Source organism: Silene latifolia, chromosome 1 (genome assembly GCF_048544455.1).
Source record: "Silene latifolia isolate original U9 population chromosome 1, ASM4854445v1, whole genome shotgun sequence".
NCBI lineage: Eukaryota > Viridiplantae > Streptophyta > Magnoliopsida > Caryophyllales > Caryophyllaceae > Silene > Silene latifolia.
In genome coordinates, this window is record NC_133526.1 from 29189350 (window position 1) to 29206774 (window position 17425).

General features: G+C 37.5%; 1 protein-coding gene across 1 annotated transcript; it reads left to right on the forward strand.

Moving 5' to 3' along the window:
• The first annotated feature begins 62 nt into the window (after positions 1–62).
• On the forward strand, positions 63–1851 carry LOC141657844 (uncharacterized). Its single transcript, XM_074465241.1, has 3 exons — positions 63–704; positions 966–1039; positions 1332–1851. Exons 1-3 carry the CDS (start codon positions 188–190, stop codon positions 1491–1493), a joined length of 753 nt encoding a protein of 250 aa, XP_074321342.1. The 5' UTR covers positions 63–187; the 3' UTR covers positions 1494–1851.
• The last annotated feature ends 15574 nt before the right edge of the window (positions 1852–17425 follow it).

The window sequence follows — 17425 nt, forward strand, 5'->3', positions numbered from 1 at the left end:
TAACAGATCATTTAGCGCCAAATCTGTTGGACCTCTCATTTTTCCCTAATCTACCAAATCTAATCTTTCTTCCCTAAATCTCTTAATTTTCTCTCTTTTTTTTTGTCAATTTTCTCTCTTTTTTTTTGTCTTACTTAAAACATTCTCAATTTTTCTCCAAAAAATCCTCCAACAACCTAAAAACACAATGGGTTGTGGAGTATCAAAACTTGACCCGAATCAAGATGACATTCCGGAACGCATTAAACCGATCCTCCAACGTAGACTCGAGGAAATCCGAGCCAAGAAAAACAACAAGAATTCCGATGGTCATTCCAAGAAAGATCCCCTAGGCGAAGCTCCCGATTCTCATGAATCCGATAATGGAGAGCAAGAACAAAACCAGGACGACGAAAATGTAGCTACCAATAAAGTTGATCATACATTCAATGTTACCCAAGATAGTCCTCCTACATTGCAAAAAATAAATGATGAAATTATGCCCTTGAACGACGAGCAACTCGTAGGAGAATGTCGAATAGACGACAAGACCGATGATATACGATTTTTGCGTAAGCGACATGTATCTGAAGGATCATTGAATATAGTTGAGGAAGAAATTGATTTAGATAATTATAATCGTGCTGATTTAGGCCGTGCCTCGCCTAGCTTCAGGGTCTATTGCACGGATTTCCCTGTCGAGGATGACGACCTTATTGTTGATGGTACGCGTTTTCCGGCCTTAATATGTGGTTCGAAATCCATCAGTGTCGCCTTTACGACTCCCTTTCCACCTAAAAGAGAATTACTGACTAAATTTCGATATTACTCATTTCAAACTCATACCATCAGCAACTCAGCGAATAATTCCACATTCGATAATAAATGAGACACTTATCGATCTTCTCTTAATAAATAAACGAAAGTTTGATCAAAATTATGTTATGGTTAAAGGATTAATTAGCATATATTTGTTCAAAATGCAGAACATGTTAGTGATGAAGACACCATGGAGGATCATAGGCACAGTATAGGTCAAGAATCAACTTGTTCCAATGAGGTAATTAATTATCTGAAAGACATTAATTAAATTTTTTGATAAATATAATATGGAGTTTGAATATTATCATTTTTTAAATTTTAATCTTGTATAATACGGAATACAGAAGTTTATTATAAAACGAATTTCTACGTTTATAAAACGAGTTTTCTAAATAACTATTTTTATCTATTACTAAGGTTATGTATGAGTCCGTTTTACACTATATTAGTGTAAAATTGCTACCACAAAACTAACTAATCTAGTTAATTTGTAATTAAAATTATTAATACGATTAAAATGTAATAAACAGGTATCGGTGAGACACATTCCGTCAAAGAAATCGAAACGAGGAAGAAAGTTTAAGATAACAATGCCAAAGGGAGGAAAAATTTATAAAAATATGCAATCCTTTTATTATTTTCCTTGTTCATCACAAACTAATTCAAATCTCTTGCAAAAAGCAGCAGCTTGATCTTAGAAGATGTTTAGTCAAATTATAGTACACCAGTACATCATCATCATCGGATGATATTAAGTTTCAGTCCATTTTACTAAGGGATTCACATGTTCTTTTTTGAAATTTCTGGTGTCCTATTGTAAATATTATAACACAAATTTAATTTTATTATTTTCATGAATTAAAGAAAAATATACGGAAAAAAATTATGAAATTTTCGCTATCTTGGGGCCTACATCCCAAAACAAGGATCGGCCAATGTATATAATGTACAGTAGTGTATTACTTACTTTCTCATGTAAATTAACTTTTACAGTATTAAAACTCAATATACTATTCGATAACATTTATTCTGGCACCGTAATCACAAAAGCTTCAATTTTTGTGTAGTCATTCATCCCTGTCTTCAAGATCTGTAGCTTGTAAATTGTATTGTTAGTGATTAGGAATACATTTTCCTTTTCATGCTTATATTTTTATTTATTTTTTACCTTTTATGTAAACAATCATGATGGGTCATTTCGGGTTCGGGTCAAACGGGTCGCGGGTCGAAAAAACCGGGTTTGTAACTCTAAAAAACGGGTCGGGCGGGTCGGGTCAAATTTTGACAGGTCTAATTACAAGGTATAATGAAAGAATTATAACAACTACAAAATAAATTAAATAAGGTAAATACACATTCAGTGCCATATATACGAAATTAGCCGTTGGAGCGAGATATGGAGATCGTATTACCACCCCCCTTTCAGTTGGTGCGTGTAAGTTGACGACGCCCAACTTGGACAGAAGGTCTTCGAACGAGGGGCGTCCAAGTGCCTTTGTTAGAATGTCGGCCAATTGAAGTTTATTAGTAGGAACGTAACTCGGTTTGATAAGGCCATTCAAAATCTCGTCCCGAATAAAGTGGCAATCCACTTCAATGTGTTTAGTGCGTTCACGAAATACCGGATTGTGAGCGATGTGAAGAGCCAACTAATTATCGCATGAGAGAGCAATGGGCGAGAGATGTGGTATACCGAGAAAATTAACAAGGCCTTTCAGCAACTTGAGTTCGCATACGGTATAGGCCATAGCCCGATATTCGGCCTCAGCGGATGATTTAGACACTGTAGATTGTTTCTTAGTTTTCCACGAGATGAAGGAATTCCCGAGGAAAATAATGTAGGCCGAGAGAGAGCGACGACTTGTTGGGCAAGTAGCGTAGTCCGAGTCGCAATAAGCATGGAGGAGAAGGTTGGCGTTGGAGTGAAGAAGTAAGCCTTGACCAGGGTTAGTTTTAAGATAGCGTACAACTTGAACAGCGGCCTGCCAGTGGTCGGTGCGAGGTGTGTCATGAATTAGGCGAGAGTGTGGACCGAGTAGGTTAATTTGGGCAGGGTACTGGTTAGATAGACTAGTCGACCCACTAGTCGACGATATGGTTGTGGGTCGTGAAGGGTAGGGGACTCGGATTCGGCAAGACTATGATTTGGTTCCATTGGGACGGGCGCGGGTTTGGACCCTAGGAGACCGGTTTCAGTGAGGATGTCCAAGGTGCATTTCCGTTGTGAGATAGACAGTCCACTCGAGTTCCGAGCGATTTCCAAACCAAGGAAGTATTTGAAAGGACCCGAGTCCTTCATGTGGAAACATGTGCTCAAGTAGTTTTTGAATTGTTGAATCATAGTTGCGTTGTTTCCACATATGACCAGGTCATCGACATAGACAAGAACGTGTATCTCGGCATTGGTTTTGATAATTGAGAAAAGGGAATGATCATAGGGACATTGTGTAAAACCGTATTGCTTAAGGGCGGAAGCGAGTTTTGCGTACCAGCATCGGGGGGCTTGCCGAAGTTCGTAAAGGGATTTACGAAGACGGCATACTCGGTTGTCAGAAGAGGAATGGAATCCGAGTGGCGGTTTCATGTATACTTCTTGAAGGTCGCCATGTAGAAAAGCATTGTGAACATCCATTTGATCGATATGCCAATTCTTTGCAGCGGCAATAGTAAGAAGAGTGCGAACGGTAACCATCTTAATAGTAGGGGCAAAAGTTTCTGTATGATATTTGTCGGTTGCCCATGATGACTAGACGAGCTTTGTATCGCTCAACTGACCCATCTGTATGATATTTGATCTTGTAGACCCATTTGGAGCCAATGGCCTTTTTGTGAGGCGGAAGAGGTTCAAGAGTCCATGTATTGTTGCGTTCGAGGGCATCGATTTCACTCTCCATTGCCTCGCGCCATTGTGGTACCTGCATAGCTTCTTTGAAAGAACTTGGCTCGTGATTTTTGGTCACGGCCGCTAGAAAATTTTTATGGTTAGAAGAAAATTTATAATAAGCAATAAAATGGGAGATAGGATATCGAGTACTTGAAGACGATGATGATGATGCCGTGGCGAGATGAGTCAAGGGGCGTATAGGTGGACGAACATAACCGGTGAGACGGGTGTTGGTAATTTTAGGTCGATGTCCCTTTCCCATAAGGTCATTGGTGGTTGCCTCGGGTGGGGTGGATATGGGAGTACTGGGTGCATCCGTAGGTGAATGGAGATCCGAAGTGAGGTCGGGTGTTGTGGAGGTTTCTATCGAAGGTGTGGGATCCGTGGTGGTAGTGGAGGAAGAGTTGGGGCCGGTGGTGGGAGATATGGATGTGGAAATAATAACATTCTCAATAGGCTGTAGTGTATCATCGAGAAAGGAATACGTGGTGGGAGAAGTGTCGTGGATGTTTAGAGATTGATACGGAAACTCATGTTCGACAAAGACAACATCTCGAGAGGAAAAGTAGGTACCCGTATCTAAGTCATAAACTAGTCATCCCTTTTTCCTAAAAGGGTATCCTAGGAACACGCATTTCCGACCACGAGGAGCGAATTTGTCATGAGATCGATTTATATATTTAGCATAACAAAGACATCCAAAGGTGCAGATATGGCCCATGGGTGGTGGTTCGTTAAATAACATTTCGTAAGGAGTCTTACCATTGTGAATTGTGGATGGAGTTCGATTAAGGAGATAGACGTCCCCCAAGATACACTCCCCCCCAACAAAGAATGGGTAGACTAGCTTGAAAGCAAAGGGCACGAGTAACATTTAAAATATGACGATGCTTTCGCTCGACTCGGCCATTTTGTTGAGGAATGTCAACATTTGAGGTTTGAAAAATAATGCCATTTTCACGAAAAAATTGTTCAAAACAATTGAATTCACTGCCATTTTCGCTTCTAAAATCTTTTATATTCTTTTGAAATTGACGATCGACCATAGCGAAAAAGTTTCGTAAAGTTTGTCGAGTGTCACTTTTACGACATAATAAATAGACTCATGTAGATCGAGAAAAATTGTCAACAATATAAGAAAATATTTCGACCTACATGACATATTTTCAGAGTAGGGACCCCACAAATCACAATGTAAAAGATAAAAAATGCCAGCAGCTTTGTTCGAGCTTAAAGAAAAAGGGGCGCAAGTTTGTTTAGCGCGAATACAAATGTCACAGTGTTTTCTATGAAATGAAGAATTAGAAAAGTTTATCTTAGTAATAAAAGGAAGAAAACGAGAAATATTGGAGGACGGGTGTCCCAACCGACGATGCCATAGCTCGAGAGTGTCAAAATTCCCAATGGTATAAGCATGTACCTTGTCATTTCGAACATCTTTCAAATAATAGAGCCCTTCGCTTTGTTCACCCGCACCAATCACCATCTTCGAGGTACGGTCCTGAATTAAACAAAGTTGTTGGAAAAATTGTATAGTTAGTGATGTATCCAGTAATAAACGCGAAACGGAAATGAGATTACATTGCAAATTTTCGGCGTATAAGACATTACGCAACATTAGACGAGGGGAAAGACAAATATCGCCACTGCGATTTGCGATAGCTAAGTCCTCGTTTGGTAGACCGACAGATAAGGGTTCAATAGAATGTAAATTAGTAAAGTGAGAAAGACAACCCAGCATATAATGAGAGGCACATGTGTCAATAATTCAAGAGAGAGTAGAAAATTTACCACTTAGACGATCATGAGTTTCAGTTTTACGATTCTTCCACATTTGGCTTAATTCCTCGAGTTCGCGAGCATCAAGCGTATTAAAGTCAATTCTGTCAAAAGTATTAAGAGAAGAGCGAGAAGCGGAGGTACCATTACCACTGAGTCCGCTGGATGCCGAGGCCATGTGAGCACGAGGAGCCGTGTTGGCCGAGGCAGTGGGCTTGCTACGGTCCTAATTTGTTCGACGGGGGTCAGGGTCAAAAACAGCCTGACTAAGGTCCGTCGCATTGGGATCAATATAGACGCGGTCACGAGGTCGATTGCCCCATCATTCGGGGAAATTTCCCGTGACACTATAACAAGTCCGCAAGTAATGACCATGCTTTTGACAGACGATGCAATAAGGTTGATTAGGATTATTATTGGGATTATTGTTCGAGGTATTGGGTCGATCAGATGAGTAGTCCCGATGTCACCTTTTACCAGATTTCGAGCCATAGGTGGCCTTGGCTGCAAATGCCATGGGTTCAGGGCGGGTGTCAGACGCATGTTTAGATAGGGATCGAACCCCTTCCTCTTGAAGTAAACAATTATAAACAAGATTAAGGTTGGGAAGGGGAGTGATGCCAATAATTTGTGAACGAGCAGTATCAAAACGATCATCTAATCCCATTAAGAAATCACGTACCCGATCTTTTTCACGACGAGAATCAAAGATGCTTACCCAATTACAAGGGCAAACCTTGCACGAGCAGGAAGGAAGAGCATCATGCTCCATCAATTCGTCCCACAGACTAGTAAGACGGCCATAGTATGTCATGAGAGATTTGTTTGGTGCTTGGCGGCACGCACTGATTTCGGCCTACAAGCGATAGATACGGGCGTTGATAAGTAGAATTTTAGTCGTGTTTTACCCCTCTTTTATACCTTACTCCGACTCAATTTTGTGTGCTTAAATGATTAAATAGCTCATTTAATTACTAATTTATAATAATTAGTCGTCTTAGCTAGAATTAATAATAAGTCGGATTCTTATTTAATATGAGTATTACTATTACTTTATTACGAATAATGTGAAGGCAAGGAGAAATAATGAGATGGAGAGCGAGTAAAATGATACGGAAATTGAGGAGCAAATTGGGACGAGACGGAAAGAAGAAGGGTCAAGGCAAAGTCAAATGGATTAAAATACACAAAGAAAGTAAAGTTTGACAATTGATTTTTGCTAAAATCCAAACCCCCTGCTACTTTGAAGTTACTCGCCATTTTCAACACTCAATTGCCAGAACATAGATTTAATAATGGGTTATTCTACATGGTGACCCTGAACTTTTTCAGATCCCACGTGGTAACCCTACAAATCAGAAAACAAAAATGGTAACCCTGAAGTACATTATTATGTATCACCGTAACCCTTAACTAAAAATCCGTCAATTTGCACCGTTAAGTGCTGATGGGGCGTGTGATGTGGCTATTTGGTCTTGATGTGGTGTGTGACATGGATTGCAAAGAGGGATTAATTAGTTAGTCGTATTAGTTAGATTTAATAAGTAGTCGAGTTTTTAATATATTATAAGTATCATTATTATTTTATAAATTTAATATGTAGGCGAGACGGGATTGCAAGGCGGGATTGCGAGACGGAATAATGTAAGATGAAAAACAAATAAAAACGACACAAGTTAAACCATCTTCTACACCGCCTCGCACCGCCACCGTGGCTACCACCTCAGACCACCACGCCAGCACCCCCCTCTCGCCGACCTCCACCATGGCGACACCAGAAGCAGCCCAGAATTCATCAACGAGCAGCAACGACATCAACAAATTGAGGCTCCCCATGCCAAAAGCACCACCATCCCCACCCAACCCCACAGTCCCACCTTAGAAACCTCTTCCACTCTCCATAAAACCCAGATCTAGTGTTTTTAGGGGAGTGAGATGAGATTACAAGGGTGGGGGAGAAGATTAAGGGTGTCGGATTTCGACAGACGGCGACGGGATTGGTGTTTCGACGGGCAACTGCAGACGGTGAAGGGTGAGGAGGCGCCGACGGTAGTTCGACGAAGGTTGGTGAAGGGTGGGGTGACGGCGATGGTAGTGGTGGTTATAGCAGAGGTTGTGATTGTGGTGGATTGTTTTTTTCTTTAATTTATTCATTTCCTATGTATATTAGTAAAACAGCCTAGTCATTAGCCATATCAGCGAATATTAGCCATGTCATTCACCACATATGACACTTAATGGCCCATTTTGACGGAATTAAAGTTCAGGGTCACGTTAATTATATTTAAGGGACTTCAGGGTTACCAAAAACTTTTTTTATTTTGTAGGGTTACCATGTGTGATTCGAAAAAGTTCAGGGTCACCATGTAGAAAAACCCTTTAATAATCAAGCCTTGATGATTCACCATTTTCAACAACAAAAATCAGCCAAGCTACGCACCTACACCCACCGTTTCTCCTGCACTTCACCACAATCACCGGCCTCTTCATCATCTCCTTTGCTCGACTCGGCACCGGAATCAACCAACAAACCACCTGCATCTCGCCTGAACAGGACAGTAGCATCACCGCCACCGGAGTTCACCTCGTCCGATTAGACCAACACCACAACTACAACCATGGCCCGAGTTCATCAAACCCGACATTAATTCTGTCCTACAACAATGAGCAGCCCAGAAATGAACCCAGATCGAGTCGCCATGACTCGATTGCGGCATCGAAACCTGAGTTGAATTGCAGTCGATGCTTTTAAGGAAGAAGGAAGAAGAAATCAAGAAGGGGATTTAATTGCAGCTAACGGGTGAAACTTCGCAGCCGAGGGAGTTAATTATGCCCGGTCGGGTGAAGGTGATGGCCGGTCGGGTGTAATGTTACCCTGCCGGGTACAATTCTTGAGGAAGGTGTTTTGGCTTTTGGCAGTAAAAGACAAATGAAGCTTTGTTTTCTTTTGGGTTTAAGTGTGTCGTGTGACACAATTTTGAGGGAGATTATTATTATTATTATTATTATTATTATTATTATTATTATTATTATTATTATTATTATTATTATTATTATTATTATTATTATTATTATTATTATTATTATTATTATTATTATATTATTATTATTATTATATTATTATTATTAGTTGTATTAGTATTATTAGTGGTATTATTAGGCTCTGTTTGGTAAAATTAACTGAAAAGGTAGCTGAAACATGAAAAGGTAGCTGAAAACTGAAAAGCTACCTGAAACCTGAAAAGGTAACTGATAAAGTAGCTGAAAATTAGGAACTGATAAGGTAACTGATTATATTAAAAGATGTTTGGCAAACTAACTGAAAAGGTAACTGATTTTGATGAAATGACGTAAAAGGATATGATAATTATTTAACAGTATAGATTTAAAGGGTAGAAACGGAAAATTAAACCAAATCAAGTACCTGAAATCTCAAATGCTACTCTAGGTAGCATTTCATTTCAGGTAGCTTATTTGGTTAAATAAGCTACTTGCCAAACGTTTACAAAAAAATAAGGTACCTGAAATTTTGGTCAAATAAGCTACTTTGACCAAATCAGGTACCTGAAATGTCTTGCCAAACGGAGTCTTAGATTAGACTAGTATAAAAAGGAGACTACAACACATTAGACTACACATTACACCTTAGAAATTAGACTATATTATTATTCTCTCCCAATATTGTAGAACCCTAGATATATATATTTCTTTACCAAGTTTGAATCTCTCCTAATCAGATGGCTAATCCTTCTTTAATTAGAACAAGTTCTTCAATAGTTACTTCATTATTAGTACTAGAAATTGGGTTGTTGCAAGATTGAAGATTTCTCCTTTCTTATTTCAACACAAGTTCCTTTCTTTGCTATTGAATTGGTATAATTTCTCTCCTTAGTTTCATTTGTTTACATTTGCTTACTCTTTAGTTTTGTTGAGTTGTTTATGCTAGAATTCTTCTCTTTGTTGTTTGATTGTTGTTTTTCTCTCTCTTGTTCATCTTTTTCTAGTTCACCATTGTTGTTTTCACCCAAAGATTGAGTCTTTGGGTTTCTTGTGTCAAAGATTGTATCTTTTGGTTTAATCTTTATCTTTCTTAGCTTAATTTGTCTATCATTATAGTTTTGTAGAATTATTGCATGATTAATTGTAGAATCCAATTTCACATCATGTTTATACATAAAGAATCCATCTTTATTCATTGCCTTGCCTTAAAAACCATGATTAGTGACTAGTATCCTTACTAGGGTGCGATTAGACCCTAACATGAGTAATTTATCTAATTGAGTTTCATTAAATTAGTTGTTGAGGAGGGGTTGTTGGGTTTACCAAAGGAATTGAATTATGGTGTATATTTGGGTATAATTGTTGGTTTTGACCCTTGTCCACCAACGGGAGTTGGTTAGGTTGGGATTGATTACATTACCCCTTTTTGGTCGTGTGCCGACTTGGTTGAGCCCGGGAGGGAGAACCCAAGTGGGGTGCCTTTGTTTTTCGGCTTGAAGTTCACCTTCGGGAGAAGGGTAGGGATGACCGGGAGTTTATCGCGGGCTTAAGCCCTTGATCTTGATGAGAGGTGAGCGGAGTCGGCCCACTTTGGTGAGCCTTGAGTCTTGAGTCGAGGGAAATCGAGTCATGAGCCCGGGAGGGAGTTGATTCGGTATCACTAGTGTCCCACCATGAGCCCGGGAGGGAGTTGGTGGGCGAATTAGAGGCGTCTCCACCCAATACACTTCCCCCTTAACAACTAGTTGAAGGAACTCATGATTTATTACGAATGTCGGTGGTTTGTCGTTCCCTAGGCCTTAATTAACTTGAGTAAATCGTATTTAATAGCTTGTTTTCTCGTTCTATAGTTTAATTAGTTTAATTTATTTCTTGTTATTTAGTTTAGTCCTTTATATAATCATTCATCCCTGTTTTATCCGACTTAGCTAAGCATAAGAATCTAGACAATTAATAATCACCCATGCTCCTAGTGGTTCGACCTCGACTACCCTTTACTAGTTGAGAATTTGTTTGATCGGGTACGATGACCTCTACCCGCGTATCAGGCTTCACTTTATTGACTAAAGCATTGTCGAATATTGTCCCAAACCAGTTTGGCCTCGTGACGATAAGAGATTGATTTGGCTAACTCGATTTCAATGGAATTGTAGATCCAAGCCGTGACAAGGGCATTGGTTGAGAGCTAAGTCTTGAAATCGTCTGCAGTTTCAGGTGGTTTGATTATTGTCCCGTCAATATAACCCATCTTATATTTAGCGAGAAGGGCAAGACGGAATGCGCGATACCACTCATCATAATTATTACCACTTAAGGCAATATGCGTGATTTTGGTGCCCGGATTCTCGAATTGAACAACCGAGACCGACGAGGATGATTGAGATGTGTTTTGTGACGGATTTGTCATGATTATGATTGTAGGATGAGAGATGACGGAAGAAGGAGAAGATTTTAAAAGAGCCTGTTAATTGATACCATATTGAGATTTGGAGAACATATGAGTTAATAATATGTTTTATTAACTTGTGATTTACATGGTTGGCAATACATCAATATATAATATATATGCATAGGATTACAAGGTATAAGGAAAGAATAATAACAACTACAAAATAAACTAAATAAGGTAAATATACATTCACTGCCATATATATGAAACTAGCCGTTGGAGCGAGATATGAAGATCGTATTAAACTATCAATTTTTATGTGCAAGAAACTCTACTTCACATACATACATATTGCAATGGGAATATGGGATCCTCTCCAAGGAGAGGTCCAGTATATCCTTAACAAATAGAGTGGGTAAGATGGTTATTTCAACATCTATTGATTTCATCTTCCCTTCGTTAAAAGTTGTATTGGAGAGTCCAGTTAATGGAGAGGAACTTCTCTCGTATATAACAACATCAACTAGTAATTGAGAATTGACAAATTGTTGCATAACCATCTCTTACTTAAGATTAACCCAATAACACGAGATCCACTTAAATTACCTACTAAACAAGTAAAATACTATGAGTACCATTTTATTTCGATAAACTGATCCTTTATATTAACCATTTACATGTTCAAATATGTTAGTATTCACTATAAGATGTCAGGTTAGAGAAAGAAAATTATTAAAATTTAGGAATATTCTCTTGCGTATTCCTATACTTTTTGGTTTTCTAACACTACTACAGATACAGGCTATAACAACGGTCAAAAACCGTTGTTATATAAAAAAGCGGACGTTGTTAAAGCGTCCATTGTAAAAGGTTATAACAACGGTTGGTTTTCTTAAGGAACCCGTTGTTAAAAATATTAACAACGGTTTTAAGTATAAAAACCCGTTGTGGAAAGTGTGACTCAATTTTGGGGGGAAAGTTATAACAACGGGTTTTAATATACAAAACCGTTGTTATAACTAAAGACAACGGGTTGTTTGTAAATAACCGTTGTTGTTTGTTCTTAAAAAATAAAATAAAAAATTAAATTAAATATTACTAGATGCATGCATAATTACGGCCCGTTAGAATTCCGATGCATGCATTATTACTGACATCACTGTACATATGAACGGATAATATGGAATGAGAAGGGTTAGTAATAATATTTGAAGCAGCATTATTGAGAGATATGATGATGATTATGACACAACTTCCTAACATATATATTAATTAAAAAGCAACTCAACCCACACATTGCTTAGTATAAATACATTGCATTATCTCAACTAACATTTCCATTATCTCAATATATTCATCTCCAAACCCTAACTGCTAAAACAAACTCTACTTAATCTTTCAAAACAAACTCTAAAAACTCCAACAAAATGAATGATTTCATCCTTAAGACTCTTACCATGATCGAGAACAACTACTTCATCCGCCGGTTCCTCCATATTGAGGAAAGTTTCAGGAGCTACCTTGCGGATGCTCGATCCGTACTGAAGCACGCCAAAAAAGATGGCTTGACGGAGCAGCATCAGTTGCAGCTATATGACGATATAGCAACTGCTGAACGGAACCTCCAAATAGCCAAGGAGGAGAGGACGGATACGATAGAGCAGAATAAGATCCTCTATGAAAATATAAGAATTGCATTTTTATATATGTAATTTTTTTTTTAATTTATGTATTTATAAATATATATATATAGAGAAGGGTTCTTATAAGGCCTTCATACCTTATAAGGCCCTAAGTCTTTATAAGAGCCCTTGGATGAAGGGATTGAAGGGATGAGATGAGGAGAGAGGGCGTGGTTTTTAGAGCAAAAAAAAAAGGAAATGGTGATTGTGTGAGAGAGGGACCACTTTCACTGTTAATGTACTGCCTCCATATCAAATCCCGCGGACAATAGCAATAAACAAAGCCTCCTAAATCATTTTGCATGCTTCCCTCCTCTTTTCACCATTCAAAACCTCTCAACAAGCAAAACCCATAAAAATCATCAAAAAAACCGAATAATTAAAAATCCATTATAAATCATCAAAAAGAGAAAAGAAATTTCATTCCCACTGTTTAACTACATCATCTTTCCGTATAAAATTCATTCGCTTTGTTGAAAATAAATAATTTGTCATTGTTCATCACAAAAAGACGATCAAAATGACAGTCAGGGTTCGTGAAATCGATTATATGCAGATTGAAGTTGCCGTCGATGGTGAGTTCCGAATGTTCATTATTGTAGGTTGTAGTTATTTAATTTGTGTTCATTATTCTTAATACTGTTGTACTTTCATTGTGTTCATCATATTTGTTCTTTCATTTTGGTAGCTTGTTGTTGATCGAAAAAAATGATGGAAATTTAAAAGCTTGATCAAGTACGAATTATAACTTTAGTGGGTTTTAGTAAAACTCTGACCCAAATATGTATAACTTCAATAATACAGTGTACACATGCAGTTCTTATATTCATCGTGTTATAACTCCAGAGGTTTTTTGTAAAACTCTTTGACAATTTCCTGCAGCTGTGGCTAGAGTTATACATTGTGCGTAATTCAAACCCTAAATTGTGCGTAAAAATCTTACTAAAGAACCAATTTTGATATAGTTATACAGGCTGTGGGTAGAGTTATACATTGTATCATTAGAGTTATTCAGACTGTGTATAGAGTTATACATTGTATGATTACAGTTATAAACGTTTTGTACAGGAGTTATACAACACATCACTGCAGTTATCCATATATAGGTAAGAGTTATACAAGTTGTACAACACATCACATTCTGGATCTACAGTAATACACTCTACAATGTATAACTCTAGGCATATAATGTATAACTCGTAGCATATAATGTATAACTCTTAGCATATACAGACTGTGTTTGGAGTTATACATTATATGCTTAGAGTTATACATTGTGTAGCTAGAATTATACATCGTATGACTAGAGTTATACAGACTGTTCATAGAGTTATACATTAAATGCATAGAGTTATACAGTTTGTGTCTAGAGTTATACATTGTATGATTAGAATTATACGATCTGTGTCTAGAGTTATACATTGTATGATTAGAGTTATACAGACTGTGTATAGAGTTATACAAATTGTGTACAACAGATTACACAACACATGACTGATTATGAGATAGGCAAAATTTATTACAATTATGAGTTTTACAAAAAATAACAAGAGTGATACAAATTGGGTACAAGAGTTATACATTCTGTGAAGTACAGTTATCCATATATAGGTAAGAGTTATACAAATTGTATGACTAGAGTTATACATTCGGAACTACAAAGATTACAATCTACAATGCATAACTCTAGGCATATAATGTATAACTCTTAGAATATAATGTATAACTCTTAGCATATACTGATTGTGTTTGGAGTTATACATTCTATGCCTAGAGTTATACATTATATGCCTAGAGTTATACATTAAATGGCTGCAGATTATACATTCTGCCCGAGTTATACATGTTATTTGCATGTGTTTTTCTCCGTCATTGTTTTTTCTGTAATTATTATTCGCTTAGTTTGTCTGCGTTTGTTAGTAAAACAAATTAAATAAAATAAAACAAAGAAGATGATGGAGAGGATAGTAAAACAAATCCAACATTTAACATACATGAACTTAATTAATACATATAGATACATAAACTTAATGCATTGCTAAAAATACAGATCTTAGATGTTCATATAGGGATGCATTCTCTTCTATGAAATTCATCCTCTCCTCCTTTGCTATTTGGAGGTTTCGTTCCATGAGATGCAATATCTTCTAATAGCTGCATTATCTGCGGCTCTAACAGCCATTTTTTTTGGCGTCCTTGAGTGCGATCGAGCGTCCTCAAGGTAGCTCCCGTACCTCCTCTCGATGTCCAAAGAACCGGCGTATGAAACTCTTGTTGTACTCGGTCATAATGCATGTATTACGAATGGTATCATTCATTGTTGTTGAAGGAAGTTTGGAGTTTATTATTAGGTTTTAAAGATTTAGGGTTTGGAGTTTAGGGTGGAGATAGGGATATAATGGACTGGTTATTGAGATAGTGGAATGAATTTATAATTAGTAATGTGTCCTTTGAGTTGTTTTTTAATTAATATGTTTGGGGTTTGATGCTTAAATTAATACGAATTTTGTTTAGGAAGTTGTGCCATATTCCTGCTTCAAAATCTTATAACCCTTCCCATTCCATATGTTGTGCCGTTTCATTAAATGTATAACTCTTAGAATATAAAGTATGACTAGAGTTATGCATTATATACCTAGAGTTATACATTATTTGTTAAGAGTTATACATTGTGTAGAATGAGTTATACATCTTACAGTCTCTGCCTAGAGTTATACATTGTGTATCTAGAGTTATACATCGTATGACTAGAGTTATACAGACTGTGCCTAGAGTTATACATTGAATGACTAGAATTATAAATACTGTAACTAGAGTTATACATTATCTGACTACAGTTATACATTATGTGGCAGAGTTATACATTGTATGACTAGAATTATACAAACTGTGACTAGAGTTATATATTGTATGACTAGAGTTATACAGTATCTACCTAGAGTTATACAGAGTGTGACTATAGTTATACATGATATGGTAAGAGTTATACATTGTGTAGAATGAGTTATAAATCTTACAGTGTCTGCCTAGAGTTATACATTGTGTAGCTAGAGTTATACATCATATGACTAGAGTTATACATTGTGACTAGAGTTATACATTGAATGACTAGAATTATAAATACTGTGACTAGAGTTATACATTATCGACTACGATTATACATTACAGTGCCCCAGTTAGACAGTGTGACTAGGGTTATACATTAAATGACTAGAGTTATACATTGTATGACTAGAGTTATACATCCTGTGACTAGAGTTATACATTGTATGACTAGAGTTATACAGTATCTACCTAGAGTTATACAGAGTGTGACTATAGTTATACATGATATGGTAAGAGTTATACATTATATACCCAAAGTTATACGATCTGTGCCCAGGTATACAAATATCTGTGCATAGAGTTATACAAAGATATGTGTAAAGTTATGTATTTCTTAATCATTTCATGGATGTTTGATTCTGCTCAGATGGTCGCAAGGCAGCGGAAACTGAGTATTGTAAGCATTTGGCAGCGGAGTTTACACCTTGTGTAGGGCAACAATTTTTTGAAATCGACGAGGCAGTGACATTCTATAAAGTTTATGCATTGGCGACCGGGTTTGATGTTCGGAAGTACTCGACGAAAAAATGGCGCGACGGTGAAATCAAGACAAAGTTGCTGGTTTGCAACAGAGAGGGATTCACATATGTACCAAAAGGAGAGGCAGTAATTAAAAAAAATGAGACCGGGATTAGGGAAGAAGGAATGCAATGGGGAAAAAGAACTGCGAACCAGAGGAAATATACATCAAGAGAGGGTAGGGTGTAAAGCACATGTCAGGCTATTTATGAAGAATGGAGTACTAGTAATTGACCGATTCCACATGGGGCATAATCACGAGCTTGTATCGAGTGAGGATCGTCAGTTTCAAACGATGTCGCGGAACATAGAAGATTTTCACAAGTACTTGATAATGTACAACTCAAGGGTTAGTTTACTATTAAACAAACATCCACTAATTGAATGACAAACTTCTAAAGTTATTCACCGAGATGATAGAGTTATGTAAACCTAAAAGTTATAAATAATAAGAAGTTGCATAATAAATCAATGGAGTTATGCATATGTTTCAAGAAGTTATAAGAATAGCTGAAAGAGTTATAGTTGAGGAATTCTTGGTTATTAATCAAAGATCGATAAGGATTTGTTGTCCACTGCAGTTGAGGATAGGAGCAACTAGGACGTACAACATGTGTAAGGAGTTCGTAAACGGGTTCGAGAACATTGGTGCATCCTTAACTGATTTTAAGAACTTCCACCGAGATGTGAAGTGCTTCATCCATAAACGGGACGGTCAATTGTTCATTGACCGGTTCAAGAATATGGCACAAAATAGGCAGGGGTTTTATTTTGATTATGAAGTTGACAAGGATAACGACCTTGAAGCGCAATATGGGCTGACAGAACCGCTAGAAGGAACTACTCCGTTTTTGGAGATGCAGTGTCGTACGACCCAACATACTCAACAAACAAGTACGATATGATTTTCACGCCATTCACTGGCATAGATCACCATAAGCGATCAGTGACATTCTGTGGGGGCATTGATTGCCCATGAAGACCATGAATCCTTCCAGTGGGTTTTCAACAGGTTTTTGAATGCTATGGGAGGAAAGGAACCCAAGTACATTATCACAGATCAGTGTCCGGGCATTATTAAGGCCGTACCCCTTGCCTTCAAGACTGCACGACACCGATTTTGCATGTGGCATATAATGAACAAGGTGCCATCAAAGGTCGGGGTGACAAGGGAGGATTATAAGGAGTTCGTTCAGAAATTGAACAACATTATATGGGACGACAACATAGAAGCAGGCGACTTTGACGCTAGGTGGGCAGAAATAA

What these genes read in the sequence shown, in the direction of transcription:
- LOC141657844 (XM_074465241.1), top strand. Translation starts at nt 188, where the DNA reads ATGGGTTGTGGAGTATCAAAACTTGACCCGAATCAAGATGACATTCCG. An exon ending in TGACGACCTTATTGTTGATG is followed by an intron (nt 705 to 965) that starts GTACGCGTTTTC and finishes TTCAAAATGCAG; the next exon opens with AACATGTTAGTGATGAAGAC. An exon ending in AATCAACTTGTTCCAATGAG is followed by an intron (nt 1,040 to 1,331) that starts GTAATTAATTAT and finishes TGTAATAAACAG; the next exon opens with GTATCGGTGAGACACATTCC.